This window comes from Tachyglossus aculeatus, chromosome 5 (genome assembly GCF_015852505.1).
Source record: "Tachyglossus aculeatus isolate mTacAcu1 chromosome 5, mTacAcu1.pri, whole genome shotgun sequence".
In the NCBI taxonomy this organism is placed as follows: Eukaryota; Metazoa; Chordata; class Mammalia; order Monotremata; family Tachyglossidae; genus Tachyglossus; species Tachyglossus aculeatus.
Window position 1 is genome coordinate 35,395,318 of NC_052070.1, and position 20,047 is coordinate 35,415,364.

The window sequence follows — 20,047 nt, forward strand, 5'->3', positions numbered from 1 at the left end:
ACTGTGCCCAACCCCATGTGCTTGTATCCACCACCTCAGTGCTTAGTGCAGTGCCCGGCACGCAGTAAGTGCTTAACAAATACCACAATAATAATAATAATAATAATAATAATAATGATGGCATTTGTTAAGCGCTTACTACGTGCAAAGCACTGTACTAAGCACTGGGGAGTATATAAGGCGATCAGGCTGTCCCACGTGGGGCTCACAGTCTTAACCCCCATTTTGCAGATGAGGGAACTGAGGCCCAGAGAAGTGAAGCGACTTGCCCAAAGTCACACAGCTGACAATGCCCCAATGCCAGCTGGCCCAGGGCGAGCTATTGCTCACCAGAGGAGCCGCAGGAGTCTCGGGGCTGAGCGGGCCTCCTTTCGTAGAACGTAGAAAAGCAGCGTGGCTCAGCGGAAAGAGCCCGGGCTTTGGAGTCAGAGGTCATGGGTTCGAATCCCAGCTCTGCCAATTGTCAGCTGGGTGACTCTGGGCAAGCCGCTTCACTTCTCCGGGCCTCAGCTCCCCTCATCTGTAAAATGGGGATGAAGACTGTGAGCCCCCCCGTGGGACAGCCTGATCACCTTGTAACCTCCCCAGGGCTTAGAACGGTGCTTTGCACATAGTAAGCGCTTAATAGATGCCTTCATTATTATTATTATTATTATTAAAAGAAAAAAAATCTTTATTCTTTGACTGTCTCCATAAGGCACTTCAATACTGTTCTGTAGTGAGGGTAGGCCGTTGGCTCCACCGCCCCGGCCGGGCTCCATCCGGACTTGTAACCCGGGCCCGGGCCTGCCAGATTGTCCTTCCTGAGTCCCCCGCGAAGACGGGTGGGACCACTGAGGCTGGCAGATGTGGCCGGGGGGTGGGATTTGGGCAGGGGGGAGGGTGGTATCCTGCCCGGCTGGGGCCCGGCCGCGGGTGCGAGTCCTCGCAAGGCTCCGGGCGGTGGTGGGGCGTCCTGGGGTGGGCCGCTCGCTCCGGTGCCATCACAACTCGTCCTTGTCCCCGGCCTGGGGTCCGGCCCGAGACTGCGGCGGGGCCGCCTCACCTTGGCCCGCCGCCTCCTCCGCCTCCGGGCTGAACAGCATCTTCACCAAGTCGTCGGCGTGCACCCGGTCCTGGGAGGGAATAATAATGATGATGAAATCATCTGTTAAGCGCTTACTATGTGCAAAGCACTGTTCTAAGCGCTGGGGGAGATACAAGGTGATCAGTTTGTCCCACTGGGGGCCCACAGTCTTAATCCTCATACAGATGAGGTCACTGAGGCTCAAGGCCACACAGCAGCGGGACAACCTGATCACCTTGTAACCTCCCCAGCGCTTAGAACAGTGCTTTGCACATAGTAAGCGCTTAATAAATGCCATCGTTATTATTATGTGGGGGAGCCGGGATTCGAACCCATGACCTCCGACTCCAAAGCCCGGGCTCTTCAAAGGCCCGGTCCGTGGCACGTCCTCAGGAAACCCGCTCACTCTGCCACCCCCCATTTCTCCACGGTGGGCTGGGGGTAGGGGGGATCCCCACAATCCTCCCCAGCAGGACGGGGGACCCGGGGCCGAGGAGCCCCCCTTGCCAATTTATACTTCCCAAGCGCTCAGTACAGTGCTCTGCACACAGTAAGCGCTCAATAAATACGACTGAATGAATGAATGAATGCTGCGGAGAACCCTGGGGCCGCTCCTACAGTCGGGGCCTTTCCGACTTGACGCTGCCGCCTTGTACTAATAATAATAACGATGGCAATTGTTAAGCGCTTACTATGGGCTAAGCGCTCGCGGGGGGGCGGGGGAATACAAGGTAATCAGGTTGTCCACGTGGGGCTCACAGTCTTCACCCCCATTTTCCAGATGAGGGAACTGAGGCCCCGAGAAGTGAAGTGACTGGCCCAAAGTCACACAGCTGACAAATGGCAGAGCCGGGATTCGAACCCATGACCTCTGACTCCCAAGCCCGGGCTCTTGCCACTGAACCACGCTGCTTCTCTAGTTTTTCCAACGTTTCCATCGTCTGTAACATATTTAGCTTTGTTCTCTGAGCCTGTCCTCCCCGATCGAGATTGTGAGCCTTCCGGGGGCAGGCACCGGGTCTCGACTGTTTATTTTCCGTTCATTCAGTCATTCAATGGTATTTATTGAGCGCTTACTGTGTGCAGAGCATTGTACTAAGCGCTTGGGAAGTGCAAGTTGGCAACATATAGAGACGGTCCCTACCCAACAGTGGGCTCACAGTGTAGACGTTCACCCCAGTGCTTGCTACAGCGTCTGGAATCAAGAAAGCACTTAAGAAATTCCCCGACTAACCCACACTCTGGCTCCATCGGTAGCCGATCGGTGGTATTTATTGAGCGCTTACTGTGTGCAAAGCACTGTTCTAAGCACTTGGGAGAGTCCAGTATAACAATATAACATATTGTATATATGTATATATAAATATATATATATGTATATATGCATATATACAATATATATATGCATATATGTTTGTACGTATTTATTACTCTATTTATTTTACTTGCACATATTTATTCTATTTATTTTATTTTGTTAATATGTTTGGTTTTGTTCTCTGTCTCCCCCCTCTAGACTGTGAGCCCGCTGTTGGGTAGGGACCGTCTCTAGATGTTGCCAACTTGGACTTCCCAAGCGCTTAGTCCAGTGCTCTGCACACAGTAAGCGCTCAATAAATACGATTGGATGAATGAATGAATATACCAGACACATTTTCTGCCCATAATGGGCAGTCAAAAGGTCATCTCCCCTCCCAGAGGAGCATTCACTCAATCATATTTATTAAGCACTTACTGTGTGCAGAGCACTGTACTAAGCGCTTGGGAAAGTACAACAATAAAGAGAGACAATCCCTGCCCACAGCGTGGCTTAGTGGATACAGCACGAGCTGGGAGTCAGAAGATCATGGGTTCTAATCCCAGCTCTGCCATACTTCTGCTTTGTGACCTTGGGCAAGTCGCTTCTCTTCTCTGGGCCCGAGTTACCTCATTTGTAAAATGGGGATTAATGATAAAAATAATAACAATAATGGTGGCATTTGTTAAGCGCTTACTATGCGCCAAGCACCGTTCTAAGCGCTGGGGGTGATAGATACAAGGTCATCAGGGTGTCCCACATGGGGCTCACAGTCATAATCCCCATTTTACAGATGAGGTAACCGAGGCCCAGAGAAGTGAAGTGATTTGCCCAAAGTCACACAGCTGATAATAATAATAATAATAATGGCATTTATTAAGCGCTTACTATGTGCAAAGCACTGTTCTAAGCGCTGGGGAGGTTACAAGGTGATCAGGTTGTCCCACGGGGGGCTCACAGTCTTAATCTCCATTTTACAGATGAGGTAACTGAGGCCCAGAGAAGTTAAGTGACTTGCCCAAAGTCACACAGCTGACAATTGGCAAAGCCAGGATTTGAACTCATGACCACTGACTCCAAAGCCCATGCTCTCTTCACTGAGCCACACTGCTTTGTGAGCCCCATGTGGAACAGGGACTGCATCCAACCTGACTCCCTTGCAACCTCCCCAGTGCTTAGAACAGTGCTTGGCACATAGTAAGCCCTTAACAAATACTATCATTATTATTATTATTATTATTATTACGAGAAGCAGCATCAGTGGAAAGAGCTCGGGTTTGGGAGTCAGAGGTCGTGGGTTCTAATCCCGGCTCCACCAATTGTCAGCTGTGTGACTTTGGGCAAGTCACTTCACTTCTCTGGGCCTCAGTTCCCTCATCTGGAAAATGGGGATTGAGACCGTGAGCCTCCCGTGGGACAACCTGATCACCTTGTAACCTCCCCAGTGCTTAGAACAGTGCTTGGCACATAGTAAGTGCTTAACAAGTACAATAATAATTATTATTATATTTAGGGGAGGGGGCAGAGGAGGGCTGCCTCTTCACTCTGACCATTTCCTCCCAATAATAATAATGATGGTATTTATTATGGAGACAGTCAAAGAATAAAGATTTTTTTCTTTTAATAATAATAATAATAATGGCATTTATTAAGCACTTACTATGTGCAAAGCACCGTTCTAAGCGCTGGGGAGGTTACAAGGTGATCAGGCTGTCCCACACAGGGCTCACAGTCTTCCTCTCCATTTTATCAATCAATCAATCAATCATATTTATTGAGCGCTTACTGTGTGCAGAGCACTGGACTGAGCGCTTGGCAAGTCCAAGTTGGCAACATATAGAGACGGTCCCTACCCAACGGTGGGAGGCCCAGAGAAGCGAAGCGCCTTGCCCAAAGTCACCCGGCGGAGCCGGGATTTGAACCCGTGCCCTCTGACTCCAAAGCCGGGGCTCTTTCCACTGAGCCGCCACGCTGCTTCTCAAAGTCAGATGGGCCAGACGGGGAGGCCGGAGGGGTGGGAGGGTCTGAGGGTGGTGGGCTGCCCGCACTTACCCGCTCGCTGTGACGGGGGTCCAGAGTGAACCAGAGCGCGATGGCGCAGCGCTGGCCCCTGGTCACGGCCTTCACCCCGTGGGGGTTCTCCTCCCCGGAGCTGAAGCCCACCGCCCGCCCGCACTGGGGCTGGACTTCGGCCTGTGGGCGACAGACGGCAGGAGCTGCACCGCAATCGTACTTACTGAGCGCTTACCGTGTGCGGAGCGCTGGACTAAGCGCTCGGAAAGCTCCATTCGGCAACGGAGAGAAGCAGTCCCGGCCCACAGCGGGCTCACAGTCTAGAAGCGGGGAGACGGGCATCCAAACAAGGAAACGGGCATCGGTAGCATCAATATCCTCGTCCCCCTCTCGATCCCCCCCATCTTACCTCCTTCCCTTCCCCACCGCACCTGTATATCATCATCATCATCAATAGTATTTATGTGCAGAGCACTGTACTAAGCGTTTGGGAAGTACAAATTGGCAACACATAGAGACGGTCCCTACCCAACGGTGGGCTCACAGTCCACTGTTCACAGTCCATATGTATATATGTATATCAATCAATCAATCAATCAATCATATTTATTGAGCACTTACTATGTGCAGAGCACTGTACTAAGCGCTTGGGAAGTACAAATTGGCAACACATAGAGACGGTCCCTACCCAACGGTGGGCTCACAGTCCACTGTTCACAGTCCATATGTATATATGTATATCAAACAATCAATCAATCAATCAATCGTATTTATTGAGCGCTTACTATGTGCAGAGCACTGTACTAAGCGCTTGGGAAGTACAAATTGGCAACACATAGAGACAGTCCCTACCCAACAGTGGGCTCACAGTCCACTGTTCACAGTCCATATGTATATATGTATATCAATCAATCAATCAATCAATCGTATTTATTGAGCGCTTACTATGTGCAGAGCACTGTACTAAGCACTTGGGAAGTACAAATTGGCAACACATAGAGACAGTCCCTACCCAACAGTGGGCTCACAGTCTAAAAGGGGGAGATGTATATATGTTTGTACATATTTATTACTCTATTTATTTATTTATTTATTTTACTTGTACATATCTATTTATTTTATTTTGTTAGTATGTTTGGTTTTGTTCTTTGTCTCCCCCCTTTTAGACTGTGAGCCCACTGTTGGGTAGCGACTGTCTCTATATGTTGCCAACTTGGACTTCCCAAGTGCTAGTGCTCTGCACACAGTAAGCGCTCAATAAATACGATTGATTGATTGATCAATATAAATAGAATGATAGATATCTACACACCATTAACATAAATAACTGGAATAACAAATAGGTACATCGAGGCACAAGCGATTTGGGGAGGGGAGCGGGGTAGAGCGTGCGGGCCGGGTTGAAGTAGGAGTGTGGCGAGGTGAGGTAAGAGGGGGGACACCTCACGGTGCCCAGCTCAATGCCATCGTGAGCGGGAACCCTGGTATAATACGAAAATAACAGTGATTAAATGCTTCCTATGAGCCAACAAAATGTTAATGCTATTTACTGAGTGCTTACTGTGTGCAGAGCACTAAAATAATAATAATAATAATAATAATCATGGCATTTGTTAAGCGCTTACTATGTGGCGCTTTGAGAAGCACGAGAAGCAGCGTGGCTCAGTGGAAAAGAGCCCGGGCTTTGGAGTCAGAGGTCCTGGGTTCAAATCCCAGCTCCGCCACTTGTCAGCTGGGTGACTTTGGGCAAGTAATAATAATAATAATAATGATGGCATTTATTAAGTGGCAAGTCACTTCAATCAATCAATCGTATTTATTGAGCGCTTACTATGTGCAGAGCACTGGACTAAGCGCTTGGGAAGTACAAATTGGCAACAGATAGAGACAGTCCCTACCCAACAGTGGGCTCACAGTCTAAATGGGGGAGACAGAGAATAAAACCAAACATACTAATAAAATAAATTTTTATTTATTATTATATATAATTATAATAAGTATAATAATAATAATAATAATAATAAGTATAATTATTATTATACTTCACTTCTCTGGGCCTCAGTTCCCTCATCTGTCAAATGGGGATGAAGACCGTGAGCCCCCACGTGGGACAACCTCATGACCTTGTATCCCCCCAGCGCTTAGAACAGTGCTTGGCACATAGTAAGCGCTTAATAAATGCCATCATCATTATTACCGTTCTAGGCGCTGAGCACTGTTAGCACATGGGAGAGCACAATATAACAATGTAACAGACCCATTCCTTGCTCTCGATGAGCAGTGACACTTAATCCTTTGAGAGGATCCCAAATAAATACAACTGAATGAATGAACGATCTCAACAGCGTGGCCTAAGTGGAAAGAGCACGGGCCTGGGCGTTCGAAGGATCTGGGTTCTAATCCCAGCTCCGCCTCTTGCCTGCTGCGTGACTCTGGGCAAGCCACTTCCCTTCTCCGGGCCTCAGTTACCTCATCTGTAAAATGGGGGTTGAGACTGGGAGCCCCATGTGCAACAGGGACTGTATCCAACTCGATTTGCTTGTATCTAATAATGGTAATGATGGCATTTGTTAAGTGCTTACTATGTGCCAAGCACTGTTCTAAGCGCTGGGGGGGATACAAGGTGATCAGGTTGTCCCACGTGGGGCTCACAGTCAATCCGCATTTTACAGATGGGAGAACTGAGGCACAGAGAATAATAATAACAATAATAATGATGGCATTTATTAAGCGCTTACTGTTTGAAGCACTGGGGAGGTTACAAGGTGATCAGGTTGTTCCTCGTGGGGCTCCCACTCTTCATCCCATTTTCCAGATGAGGGAACTGAGGCCCAGAGAAGTGAAGTGGCTTGCCCAAATTCACACAGCTGACAATTGGCGGGGCTGGGATTTGAACCCCTGACCTCTGACTCCAAAGCCCGGGCTTATGGTACCTGTTAAGCGCTTACTATGTGCCAACCACTGTTCTAAGCGCTGGGGGGGATACAAGGTGATCAGGTTGTCCCACGTGGGGCTCACAGTCTTCATCCCCATTTTACAGATGAGAGAACTGAGGCACAGAGAATAATAATAATACTAATAATAATGATGATGGCATTTATTAAGCGCTTACTCTGTTCAAAGCACTGTTCTAAGCGCTGGGGAGGTTACAAGGTGATCAGGTTGTCCCTCGTGGGGCTCACACTCTTAATCCCCATTTTATAGATAACTGAGGCCCAGAGAAGTGAAGTGACTTGCCCAAAGTCACGCAGCTGACAATTGGCGGAGCCGGGATTTGAACCCCTGACCTCTGACTCCAAAGCCCGGGCTTATGGTACCTGTTAAGCGCTTACTATGCGCCAAGCACTGTTCCAAGTGCTGGGGTAGATACAAGTTAATCAGTTTGGACACAGTCCCTGTCCCACACAGGGCTCACACTTAATCTCCATTTTACCGATGAGGTCACTGAAGCCCAGAGAAATTCATTCATTCATTCAATCGTATTTATTGAGCGCTTACTGTGTGCAGAGCACTGGACTAAGCGCTTGGGAAGCACAAGTCGGCAACCTATAGAGACAGTCCCTACGCAACAACGGGCTCACAGTCTAGAAGGGACAGACAACAAAACAAAACATGTGGACAGGTGTCAAGTCATCAGAATAAATAGAAATAAAGCTAGATGCATATCACTGAGAAATGAAGTGACTTGCCCAATGTCAGACAGGTGGCAGAGCCAGGATTAATGATGGTATCTGTTAGGCGCTTAGTATGTGCAAAGCACTGTTCTAAGCGCTGGGGCGGTTACAAGGTGATCAGGTCGTCCCATGGAGGGCTCACAGTCTTAATCCCCATTTTAGAAGCAGCGCGGCTCAGTGGAAAGAGCCCGGGCTTTGGAGTCAGAGGTCATGGGTTCAAATCCTGACTCTGCCAATTGTCAGCTCTGTGACTTTGGGCAAGTCACTTCACTTCTCTGTGCCTCAGTTCCCTCAACTGTAAAATGGGGGTGACGACTGTGAGCCCCACGTGGGACAACCTGATCACCTTGTAACCTCCCTAGCGCTTAGAACAGTGCTTGGCACATAGTAAGCGCTTAATAAATGCCATCTTACCTCCTTCCCTTCCCCACAGCACCTGTACATATGTATATATGTTTGTACATATTTATTACTCTATTTATTTATTTATTTTACTTGTACATATCTATTCTATTTATTTTATTTTGATTAATATGTTTGGTTTTGTTGTCTGTCTCCCCCTTCCAGACTGTGAGCCCGCTGCTGGGTAGGGACCGTCTCTAGATGTTGCCAACTTGGACTTTCCAAGCGCTTAGTCCAGTGCTCTGCACACAGTAAGCGCTCAGTAAATACGATTGATTGATTATTATTATTATTATTTTACAGGTGGGGTAACCGAGGCCCAGAGAAGGGAAGTGACTTGCCCAAAGTCACACAGCTGACAGCTGGCGGAGCCGGGATTAGAAGGGATTAGTCCTTTTGACTAGGCCCACGCTCTATCCACTCAGCCACACTGCCCAGCACTTAGTACGTAGTAAGAGCTCTTAAAAAATACCACAGTAATTATTATTAAGAACAGGGTCCCCCAACAAACCCTCCCGCGGCCACTCACCGTCACGGTCTTGGCGTCCAGTTCAGTGAAATAAAAGTTTCCTCCATCGAAGTCCCCATTTAGATAAAGGATGGCACTGGGAAGGAGAGAGATACAGCCCGTATTTATCAATCAATCAATTGTATTTATTGAGCGCTTACGGTGTGCAGAGCACTGTACTAAGCGCTTAGGAAGTACAAGTTGGCAACATATAGAGACGGTCCCTACCCAACAGTGGGGCCAGGTGCCCGCTTCCTGCCCGGGGCCCTTGCCCACCGACGGGGCTGGGATTGAGTCCCGGGCGGATTTCAATCAATCAATCAATCAGTCAATCATATTTATTGAGCGCTTACTATGTGCAGAGCACTGTACTAAGCGCTTGGGAAGTACAGTCTGCCGAGACGCCAGATCTGGGGGCTGGGAGGACACGGTTTCGGCCGACAAGGCCAGCGCGGTGCCCGGGAAGACGCCCAGGTACCCGGAGAAGCCCGGAAATCACAGGGACCCGGGTTCTAATCCCAGCTCCTCCACGTGTCTACTGTGTGACCTTGGGTAAGTCACTTCACTTCTCTGGGCCTCAGTTACCTCATCTGCAAAATGAGGATTAAGACTGGGAGCCCCAGGTGGGACGGGGAATGTGTCCAGCCTCATTCGTTTGCTTAGAAAAGTGCCTGACACATAGTAAGCGCTTAACAAATCCGACAATCGTCGGTCGGCTGTGGGGCTGCACCATGGCCAGTAAACAGAGAAGCAGCGTGGCTCAGTGGAAAGAGCCCAGGCATTGGGGTCAGGGGTTCAAATCCTGGCTCCGCCACTTGCCAGCTGTGTGACTTGCGGCAAGTCACTTCACTTCTCTGAACCTCAGTTCCCTCATCTGTAAAATGGGGATGAAGACTGTGAGCCCCACGTGGGACAACCTGATCACCTTGTATCCCCCCCCAGCGCTTAGAACAGTGCTTTGCACATAGTAAGCGCTTAACAAATGCCATTGTTATTATTATTATTATTATTATTCTCTGGGCGTAGTAAGAGTTTAAAAAATACCACATTTTACTACTACGTTTACGTTTTACTACTATGTTTACATTTTAATACTACGTTCCCTCATCTGTAAAATGGGGGTGGAGACAGTGAGCGCCCCGTGGGACAACCTGTTCACCTTGTACCCTCCCCAGCGCTTAAAACGGTTCTTTGCACAGAGTAAGCGCTTAACAAATGCCATTGTTATTATTATTACCATTATTCTCTGGGCATAGTACGAGCTTAAAAAATACCACATTTTACTACTACGTTTACATTTTAATGCTATATTCCCTCATCTGTAAAATGGGGATGGAGACTGTGAGCGCCCCGTGGGACAACCTCATCACCTTGCAACCTCCCCAGCGCTTAGACCAGTTCTTTGCACAGAGTAAGCGCTTAACAAATGCCATTATCATTATTATTATCATTATTCTCTGGGCGTAGTACGAGCTTAAAAAATACCACATTTTACTACTATGCTTACATTTTAATACTACGTTCCCTCATCTGTAAAATGGGGATGGAGACTGTGAGCGCCCCGTGGGACAACCTCATTACCTTGTATCCCCCCCGGCGCTTAGAACAGTGCTTTGCACATAGTAAGCGCTTAACAAATGCCATTGTTATTATTATTACTATTTTCTGGGCGTAGTAAGAGCTTAAAAAATACCACATTTTACTACTACGTTTACGTTTTACTACTACGTTTACATTTTAATACTATGTTCCCTCATCTGTAAAATGGGGATGGAGACTGTGAGCGCCCCGTGGGACACCTGATCACCTTGTAACCTCCCCAGCACTTAGAACGGTTCTTTGCACAGAGTAAGTGCTTAACAAATGCCATTGTTATTATTATTATTATTCTCTGGGCGTAGTAAGAGCTTAAAAAATACCACATTTTACTACTACGTTTACGTTTTACTACTAGGTTTACATTTTAATACTACGTTCCCTCATCTGTAAAATGAGGATGGAGACTGTGAGCGCCCCGTGGGACAACCTCATCACCTTGTATCCCCCCCAATCAATCAATCGTATTTATTGAGCGCTTACTGTGTGCAGAGCACTGTACTAAGCTCTTAGGAAGTACAAGCTGGCAACATATAGAGACAGTCCCTACCCAACAGTAGGCTCAGAACAGTGCTTTGCACATAGTAAGTGCTTAACAAATGCCATTGTTATTACTATTATTCTCTGGGCATAGTAAGAGCTTAAAAAATACCACATTTTACTACCACGTTTATGTTTTACTACTAGGTTTACGTTTTAATACTATGTTCCCTCATCTGTAAAATGGGGATGGAGACTGTGAGCGCCCCATGGGACAACCTCATCACCTTGTTACCTCCTCAGGGCTTAGAATGGGGCTTTGCACATAGTAAGCGCTTCATAAATGCGACTACTATTATTATTATTATTATTATTAGTCATCTGGCTAGGGGGCTTTCAAGGGGGTGGCACCTGTAGTCTCGGAAGGTGTAGGCTGGGGGCTCCTTCGCGCACAGCAGGGCTTCGGCGTTGAGGATGCAGTTGTCCACGTGCACCGGGTGGCTGCCGTCCTTCCGCTCCGCTTGGGCTTCTGGAGCCGAGGGCCAAGTGGGTGTTAGAGGCCTCAGTTGGCCCTGACCCCCGGAAGATGAAACGCTGATGCCCCCCGCAACCCAGTCCCCGGCCCCCAGAAGTCCCCACCGAACACCCCCTACCCCTCAGGGAACCCCCGGGCAGTCACAGAAAAGGACATTACACCGTGGCCTGGGAATCAGAGGACCCGGGCTCTAATCCCAGCTCCGCCACTCGGCCGCTGTACGACTTTGGGCAAGTCGCTTCACTTCTCTGTGCCTCAGTTACCTCATCTGCAAAATGGGGGCTGTGAGCTCCATCTGGAACGTGGATTGTGTCCAACCTGATTAGCTTGTATCTACCGCAGTGTGCAATTCAGTGCCTGGCCCGCAGTAAGCACTTAAATACCATCGTAAAAAGAAAAAAAAAAGACAGAGGGTACGAGTGATATGCTTGGGACACTCCGAACTGCCGGGTATAATAAAGATGGCATTTATTAAGCGCTTACTATGTGCAAAGCACTGTTCTAAGCGCTGGGGAGGTTACAAGGTGATCAGGTTGTCTCACGGGGGGCTCACGGTCTTCATCCCCATTTTACAGATGAGGTAATAATAATAATAATGGTATTTGTTAAGCGCTTACTATGTGCAAAGCACTGTTCTAAGCGCTGGGGAGGTTGCAAGGTGATCAGGTTGCCCCACAGGGGGCTCACAGTCTTCATCCCCATTTTACAGATAAGGTAATAATAACAATGGTATTTGTTAAGCGCTTACTATGTGCAAAGCACTGTTCTAAGGGCTGGGGAGGTAACAAGGTGATCAGGTTGTCCCACGGGGGGCTCACAGTCTTCATCCCCATTTCACAGATGAGGTAATAATAATAATAGTGGTATTTGTTAAGCACTTACTATGTGCAAAGAACTGTTCTAAGCACTGGGGAGGTTACAAGGTGATCAGGTTGTCCCATGGGGGGCTCACAGTCTTCATCCCCATTTTACAGATGAGGTAATAATAATAATAATAATAATAATAATAATAATAATAATAATGGTATTTGTTAAGTGCTTACTACGTGCAAAGCATGGTTTTAAGCGCTGGGAAGGTGACAAGGTGATCAGGTTGTCCCACTGGGGGCTCACAATCTTTATCCCCATTTTATAGATGAGGTAATAATAATAATAATGGTATTTGTTAAGCGCTTACTACGTGCAAAGCACTGTTCTAAGCGCTGGGGAGGTGACATGGTGATCAGGTTGTCCCACGGGGGGCTCACAGTCTTCATCCCCATTTTACAGATGAGGTCACTGAGGCACAGAGAAGTGACTTGCCCAAAGTCACACAGCTGACAATGGGCAGAGCCGAGATTTGAAACCATGACCTCCGACTCCAAAGCCCGGGCTCTTTCCACTGAGCCACGCTGCTTCTCTGGGTATTGGGGGAATGGTGGGGGGGGGGGGAACGGAGGGGAACGGAGGGCAGCCGTGGATAACTAGAGGGATTAGGACTCAGCCAGGAATGCCAGAGGAATTGCCAGTCGGCTGCGGAGCTGCGCCGCGGCCAGTGAGCCGAGCAGGCCCGGCTGGCCGGCGGTCAACGCTTGGCAGGGCTGGGGCACCCGGGGGGTGAGCGGGGAGGCTCCCACCTTCGATGGCTGTGCGGCACACCAGGTGCGAGTAGGAGAAGTAGAGGGAGGTGTCCAGACGGAAGTAGGACTCCATGACGCGTCGCACCTTCTCCGTCACGTTGTGGTACAGACGGGCGCTCCGCATGGGCACCTTGCCCTCCTGTCCCAGCTGTCCGAGGAGACGCAAGGTCAGCCGGGCCCGGGGGACGGCCGGGCGGAGGAGAAGGGCTGCGCCGGGCGCCGAAGGAACATACCACCATCTCTCTGCCCTCAAAGGCAGGCTCAGAGAAGGATTTCTATATGTTGCCAACTTGTACTTCCCAAGCGCTCAGTCCAGTGCTCCGCACACAGTAAGCGCTCAATAAATACGGTTGAATGAATGAATGAATGAGGGGGGCTCCCCTCTTCGTTCTCTACCCTCTCCCTTTGAGCCGCCGCGGTCCAGGCTCAGCTCCTCACGCTTGTAGGCCCCGACCACGGTCTCCTCCTCTCCAGCCGTGCCTCGGGTCTCCTTCGGAATTCCCCCTCCCAAGGTTTTCCCACCCCCTTGTTCGGCCTGGCAACTGCCTGGCGGTCGACTGCGGGGCTTAACTGCAGCTGGGGCTCCGAGGCCGAATCCAGGACCTGAGAGACCCATTCCAGAGCCCTGCTGGGATGTTTCATAGAGTGGGTCTGTGGTGAGACTCTGGCAGAGCCAGACGGCCCCATGGGCAGCCCTTAATAATAATAATAATAATAATAATAATAATGGCATTTATTAAGCGCTTACTATGTGCAAAGCACTGCTCTAAGCGCTGGGGAGGTTACAAGGTGATCAAGTTGTCCCACGGGGGGCTCACGGTCTGAATCCCCCAGTTTACAGATGAAGTAACTGAGGCTCGGAGAAGTAAAGTGACTTGCCCTAAGTCACATAGCTGACAAGTGGCAGAGCCGGGATTTGAACCCATAATAATAATGATAATAATAATAATAATAATAATAATAATAATGGCATTTATTAAGCACTTACTATGTGCAAAGCACTGTTCTAAGCGCTGGGGAGGTTACAAGGTGATCAAGTTGTCCCACGAGGGGTTCACAGTCTAAATCCTCCATTTTACAGATGAGGTAACTGAGGCTCAGAGAAGTAAAGTTACTTGCCCAAAGTCACACAGCTGAGAAGTGTTGCCCAATTGTACTTTCCAAAAGCTCTGCACACAGTAAGCACTCAATAAATACGATTGATTGAATGAATGAATGTGCATCTAGCTTTACTTCTATTTATTCTGATGACTTGACACCTGTCCACGTTTTGTTTTGTTGTCTGTCTCCCCCTTCTAGACCGTGAGCCCGTTGTTGGGTAGGGACCGTCTCTAGATGTTGCCAACTTGGACTTCCCAAGTGCTTAGTACAGTACTCTGCACACAGTAAGCGCTCAATAAAAACGATTAATTGATTGATTGAAGTGGTAGAGGCGGGATTTGAACTCATGACCTCTGACTCCAAAGCCCGCGCTCTTTCCACTGAGCCACGCTGCTTCTCATCCTTCCCTTCCATCCACGGATGGCCCTTCCATCCATCTCCGGGAGGCGTGCTAAGCCAACGGAGGAGCATCCGTAACCCTCGGCCGATCTGGCGGCTGCCTCCGATTTGTTTATTTATTATTACGTAGGTAATGAGTTTTATACGGTAGGGTTTTCCCGAGAAAGTCTGCTAGTCGCCTCTGTTCCCACTCCTTCCGGACTCTTCCTACCTTGAGGGCTTTGAGGACGGTGACCCCGTAGAACGTCTCGCTGGGGGTGTGAGGGGAGGTGTGCCCCCGATAGCCGTCCCCGGCCGTGGCGGCTGCCTGAGAGACACAAAGCCAAGGGTGAGGCTCGCCTGCCCGACGCTATGGGGCAAAACTCCTCACCCTGGGCTTCCAGGCTGTCCATCCCCTGGCCCCCTCCTCCCTCCCCTCCCTTCTGTCCTTCTCCAGCCCAGCCCACACCCTCCGCTCCTCTGCCGCTAATCTCCTCACCGTACCTCGTTCTCGCCCGTCCCGCCATCGACCCCCGGCCCACGTCCTCCCCCTGGCCCGGAATGCCCTCCCTCCTTCTGCCCATCCGCCAAGCTCGCTCTCTTCCTCCCTTCAAAGCCCTACTGAGAGCTCACCTCCTCCAAGAGGCCTTCCCACACTGAGCCCCCTTTTTCCTCTCCTCCTCCCCATCCCCCCCAGCCCTACCTCCTTCCCCTCCCCACAACACCTGTATATATGTTTGTACAGATTTATTACTCTATTTATTTTACTTGTACCTATTTACTATTCTATTTACTTTGTTAATGATGTGCACTTAGCTTTAATTCGATTTGTTCTGAAGACTTGACACCTGTCCACATGTTTTGTTCTGTTGCCTGTCTCCCCCTTCTAGACTGTGAGCCCGTTGTTGGGTAGGGATCGTCTCTATATGTTGCCAGCTTGTCCTTCCCAAGCACTTAGTACAGTGCTCTGCATCATCATCAATCGTATTTATTGAGCGTTTACTGTGTGCAGAGCACTGTACTAAGCACTTGGGAAGTACAAATTGGCAACATATAGAGACAGTCCCTACCCAACAGTGGGCTCAGTAAGCGCTCAATAAATACGACTGAATGAATGAATTTATTTATTTTACTTGTACATACTTATTCTATATTTATTTTATTTTGTTAATATGTTTTGTTTTGTTCTCCGTCTCCCCCTTCTAGACTGTGAGCCTGTTGTTGGGTAGGGACCGTCTCTATATGTTGCCAGCTTGTCCTTCCCAAGCGCTTAGTACAGTGCTCTGCACACAGTAAGTGCTCAATTAATACGATTGAATGAATGAATGTATTTATTTTACTTGTACATATTTATTCTATTTATTTTATTTTGTTGCTATGTTTTGTTTTGTTCTCCGTCTCCCCCTTCTAGACTGTGAGCCCGTTGTTGGGCAGGGTTCATCTCTATATGTTGCCAGCTTGTCCTTCCCAAGTGCTTAGTACAGTGCTCTGCACACAGTAAGCGGTCAATAAATACGACTGAATGAATGAATTTATTTATTTTACTTGTACATATTTATTCTATTTATTTTATTTTGTTAATATGTTTTGTTTTGTTCTCTGTCTCCCCCTTCTAGACTGTGAGCCCGTAGTTGGGTAGGGATCGCCTCTATATGTTTCCAGCTTGTCCCTTCCAAGCGCTTAGTACAGTGCCCTGCACACAGTAAGCACTCAATAAATATGACTGAATGAATGAATGTATTTATTTTACTTGTACATATTTATTCTATTTATTTTATTTTGTTGATATGTTTTTTTTTGTTCTCCATCTCCCCCTTCTAGACTGTGAGCCCGTTGTTGGGTAGTGATCGTCTCTATATGTTGCCAGCTTGTCCCTCCCAAGTGCTTAGTCCAGTGCTCTGCACACAGTAAGCGCTCAATAAATACAATTGAATGAATAAATTTATTTATTTTACTTGTACATATTTATTCTATTTATTTTATTTTGTTAATATGTTTTGTTTTGTTCTCCGTCTCCCCCTTCTAGACTGTGAGCCCGTTGTTGGGTAGGGATCGCCTCTATATGTTGCCAGCTTGTCCCTCCCAAGCGGTTAGTACAGTGCTCTGCACACAGTAAGTGCTCAATAAATACGATTGAGTGAATGAATTTATTTATTTTACTTGTCCATATTTATTCTATTTATTTTATTTTGTTGCTATGTTTAGTTTTGTTCTCCGTCTCCCCCTTCTAGACTGTGAGCCTGTTGTTGGGTAGGGATTGCCTCTCTATGTTGCCAGCTTGTCCTTCCCAAGCGCTTAATACAGTAAGCGCTCAATAAGTACGATTGAAGGAATGAATGAGTGAATATGGCAGGGGACAGGCGGGCTCCCGGACTCAACGGGCCCGGGGGTCGGAGCAGGCCTAGGGGGAGGGAGGGTAGAGTCACTGGGCTGGTACTCACATTGGTGAGCCTCTGCAGCTCCCGACATTCCTCGGCAGAGATGACTCCGTCCATCACCACCCGCTGGGAACCGTTCAGCGACTTCGAGTTCATAGTGACTTTGATCCCATCGTACAGCAAGGGGCCACCTGGAATCCCAACGATCCAGTATTTATTTTACTTGTACATATTTATTCTATTTATTTTGTTAATATGTTTTGTTTTGTTCTCCGTCTCCCCCTTCTAGACTGTGAGCCCGTTGTTGGGTAGGGATTGTCTCTATATGTTGCCAGCTTGTCCCTCCCAAGCGCCTAGTACAGTGCTCTGCACACAGTAAGCGCTCAATAAATACGACTGAATGAATGAATGTATTTATTTTACTTGTACATATTTATTCTATTTATTTTATTTTGTTAATATGTTTTGTTTTGTTCTCTGTCTCCCCCTTCTAGACTGTGAGCCCACTGTTGGGTAGGGATCATCTCTATATGTTGCCAGCTTGTCCTTCCCTAGCACTTAGTCCAGTGCTCTCCCCCAACATATGAGACCACCGCAGTGGCAGTTCAGCCCGCCAACTGCCCCCCGTCTGACCTCGAGGGGTGGGGGACCGGCTCCTTCTTGGTCAGCGGACTCCGGGGGGGACAGACCCCCTGGGACCTGAGGACACTGCTCAGTTTTTATCTCACAACCGAGGCTAAAACTAACAATAACAATAATAATAATGGCGGTATTTGTTAGGTGCTTACTAAGTGCCAGGCACCGTACTAAGCGCTGGGGTGGATTCAAGCAAATCGGGTCGGACACAGTCCCTGTCCCACGCGGGACGCACAGTCTCACATTTTAATCGGTTGGACACGGTCCCTGTCCCACACGGGACGCACGGTCTCGCATTTTACAGGTAAGGTAACTAAGGCCCGGAGAACTGAAGCGACTTGCCCCAAGTCACACAGCAGAAAAGTGGCAGAGTCAGGATTAGAACCCATCACCTTCGGACATCCAGGCCCGTGCCCTATCTGTTAAACCGTGCTGCTTTTGACACAGGTGGCCATCACAGCGGGGATATGCTTCACACAGGCCGGCACTTAACTCTCGAGGCCACCGAGATATCGACCGGCTCGAGGACGATCACAATTCACCCCGAAAGTCCCTCCTCTGCTATTCACCTTCTCTGACCAGCATGCTAACATCCACCGACTCCTTGTTTTTTTCTTCCACGAGTGTCTCGATCTCCTTCATGAGGTTCCCGATCTCCTGGGAGATTCGCTCGGCTGTCTCCCGCTCTACCCTGGAAGGACAGGAGGGCTCTGAGCACCCCAGCCGGGCCCGGCCAGCTCACCAAACCGGAATCCAAATCCCGCAGGAACCGAATGGTCTCTTAGCGCAACCCCGGGGCCAAAACCCAACTAAGCAGCCTTCTCAGGGTCCTCACTTCTGTTTCTCTTGCAGTCGCTTCGGAATCACCTCTTCTGGAGTCCACGTGTCCTAAAACAGGGGCAGGAAAGAGTCAAGGGGGCAAGCAGAGAGAAGCAGCGTGCTCCAGTGGAAAGATCCTGAGTTTGGGAGTCAGAGGACCTGGGTTCTAATCCCAAATCTGCCACATCCCTGCTGTGTGAACTTCAGTAGCTCATCATTGTTATTATTATATTTGTTAAGCGGTTACTATACGTCGAGCACTGTTCTAAGTGCCAGGGTACAATCAAGTTAATCAGGTCGGACTCTTACTTCACTTCCCAGCCTCAGTTTCCTTATCTATAAAACGGGGATTCAATACCTGTTGTCCCTCTTCCTTAGACTGAGAGTCCCACGTGGGACTTTGTATGACCCGACTGACTTGTAATAATAATAATAGTAATAATGATGGCATTTATTAAGCACTTACTATGTGCAAAGCACTGTTCTACATGCTGGAAGTCACCCCAGCACTTAGGACAGTGCTTGATAATAATAATAATAATAATGGCATTTATTAAGCACTTACTATGTGCAAAGCACTGTTCTGAGCGCTGTGGAGGCTACCAGGTGATCAGGTTGTCCCACTGGGGGCTCACAGTTTTAATCCCCATTTTACAGATGAGGGAACTGAGGCCCAGAGAAGTTACGTGACTTGCCCAAAGTCACACAGCTGACAAGTGGCAGAGCCAGAATTTGAACCCACGACCTCTGACCCCAAAGCCCGGGCTCTTTCCACTGCGCCACGCTTGATCCACACTAAGTGGGCGACTGTAGGCTCCTTGGGGGCAGGGAGTGTATCTGTCAACTCTGTTTTATTGTAAGGTGCTCTGCATACAGTAAGCACTCTATAAATACCATTGATGATGATGATGAAGTACCATATATGTTTGTACATATTTGTTACTCTATTTATTTATTTATTTTACTTGTACGTATCTATTCTATTTATTTTATTTGGTTAGTATGTTTGGTTTTGTTCTCTGTCTCCCCCTTTTAGACTGAGCCCACTGTTGGGTAGGGACTGTCTCTGTATGTTGCCAACTTGTACTTCCCAAGTGCTTAGTACAGTGCTCTGCACAATAAATACAATTGATGATCATCATCAATGATCATCAATCATGATGATGATTGATGATGATGATGATAATCATCCTCACGTCATCAAACCCATCCTCAGCATCGTGGACCACAGTGCTCCCCTTTTCCCACAGCCAGCCATTTCTCCGTGCCCCCTCCCCGCTTCAGGACCCCAGCCAACCAACACCACCCTGCTCTCGGAGTCCCGGCTCACCGGGTCCACGAAAGGGATCCCGAAGACGTCGTAAGCGAAGAAAAGGAGCTCCTTCTCCATCAGGCTGCGCTCTCTGTAGGCCCGGGCCCTCTGAGAAAGCAAACGGGACCCGTCAGCGGCGCCCGGCTCGCCCAGCTCTGCTGGGCACCGACTCCCGGAGGAAGGGGCCAACTCGCCACGCGGTCAACTGATCTGAATCGTTTATGCTTGTGGTT

At 48.5% G+C, this 20,047-nt stretch overlaps 1 protein-coding gene across 1 annotated transcript in view; it reads right to left on the minus strand.

The window, feature by feature from the left end:
* Positions 1-652: 652 nt before the first annotated feature.
* P3H1 (prolyl 3-hydroxylase 1) overlaps positions 653-20,047 on the minus strand; it is a 45,834-nt gene continuing 26,439 nt past the window's right edge. The window contains exons 7-16 of the mRNA XM_038747271.1: positions 19,833-19,922; positions 18,519-18,571; positions 18,253-18,374; positions 17,111-17,238; positions 14,902-14,997; positions 13,188-13,338; positions 11,448-11,565; positions 8,982-9,057; positions 4,416-4,556; positions 653-1,115 (exon numbers count right to left, since the gene is read on the minus strand). Of these exons, the coding sequence (XP_038603199.1) occupies positions 984-1,115; positions 4,416-4,556; positions 8,982-9,057; positions 11,448-11,565; positions 13,188-13,338; positions 14,902-14,997; positions 17,111-17,238; positions 18,253-18,374; positions 18,519-18,571; positions 19,833-19,922 (1,107 nt within the window). The 3' untranslated portion in view covers positions 653-983. The remainder of the gene's footprint in view (positions 1,116-4,415; positions 4,557-8,981; positions 9,058-11,447; positions 11,566-13,187; positions 13,339-14,901; positions 14,998-17,110; positions 17,239-18,252; positions 18,375-18,518; positions 18,572-19,832; positions 19,923-20,047) is intronic.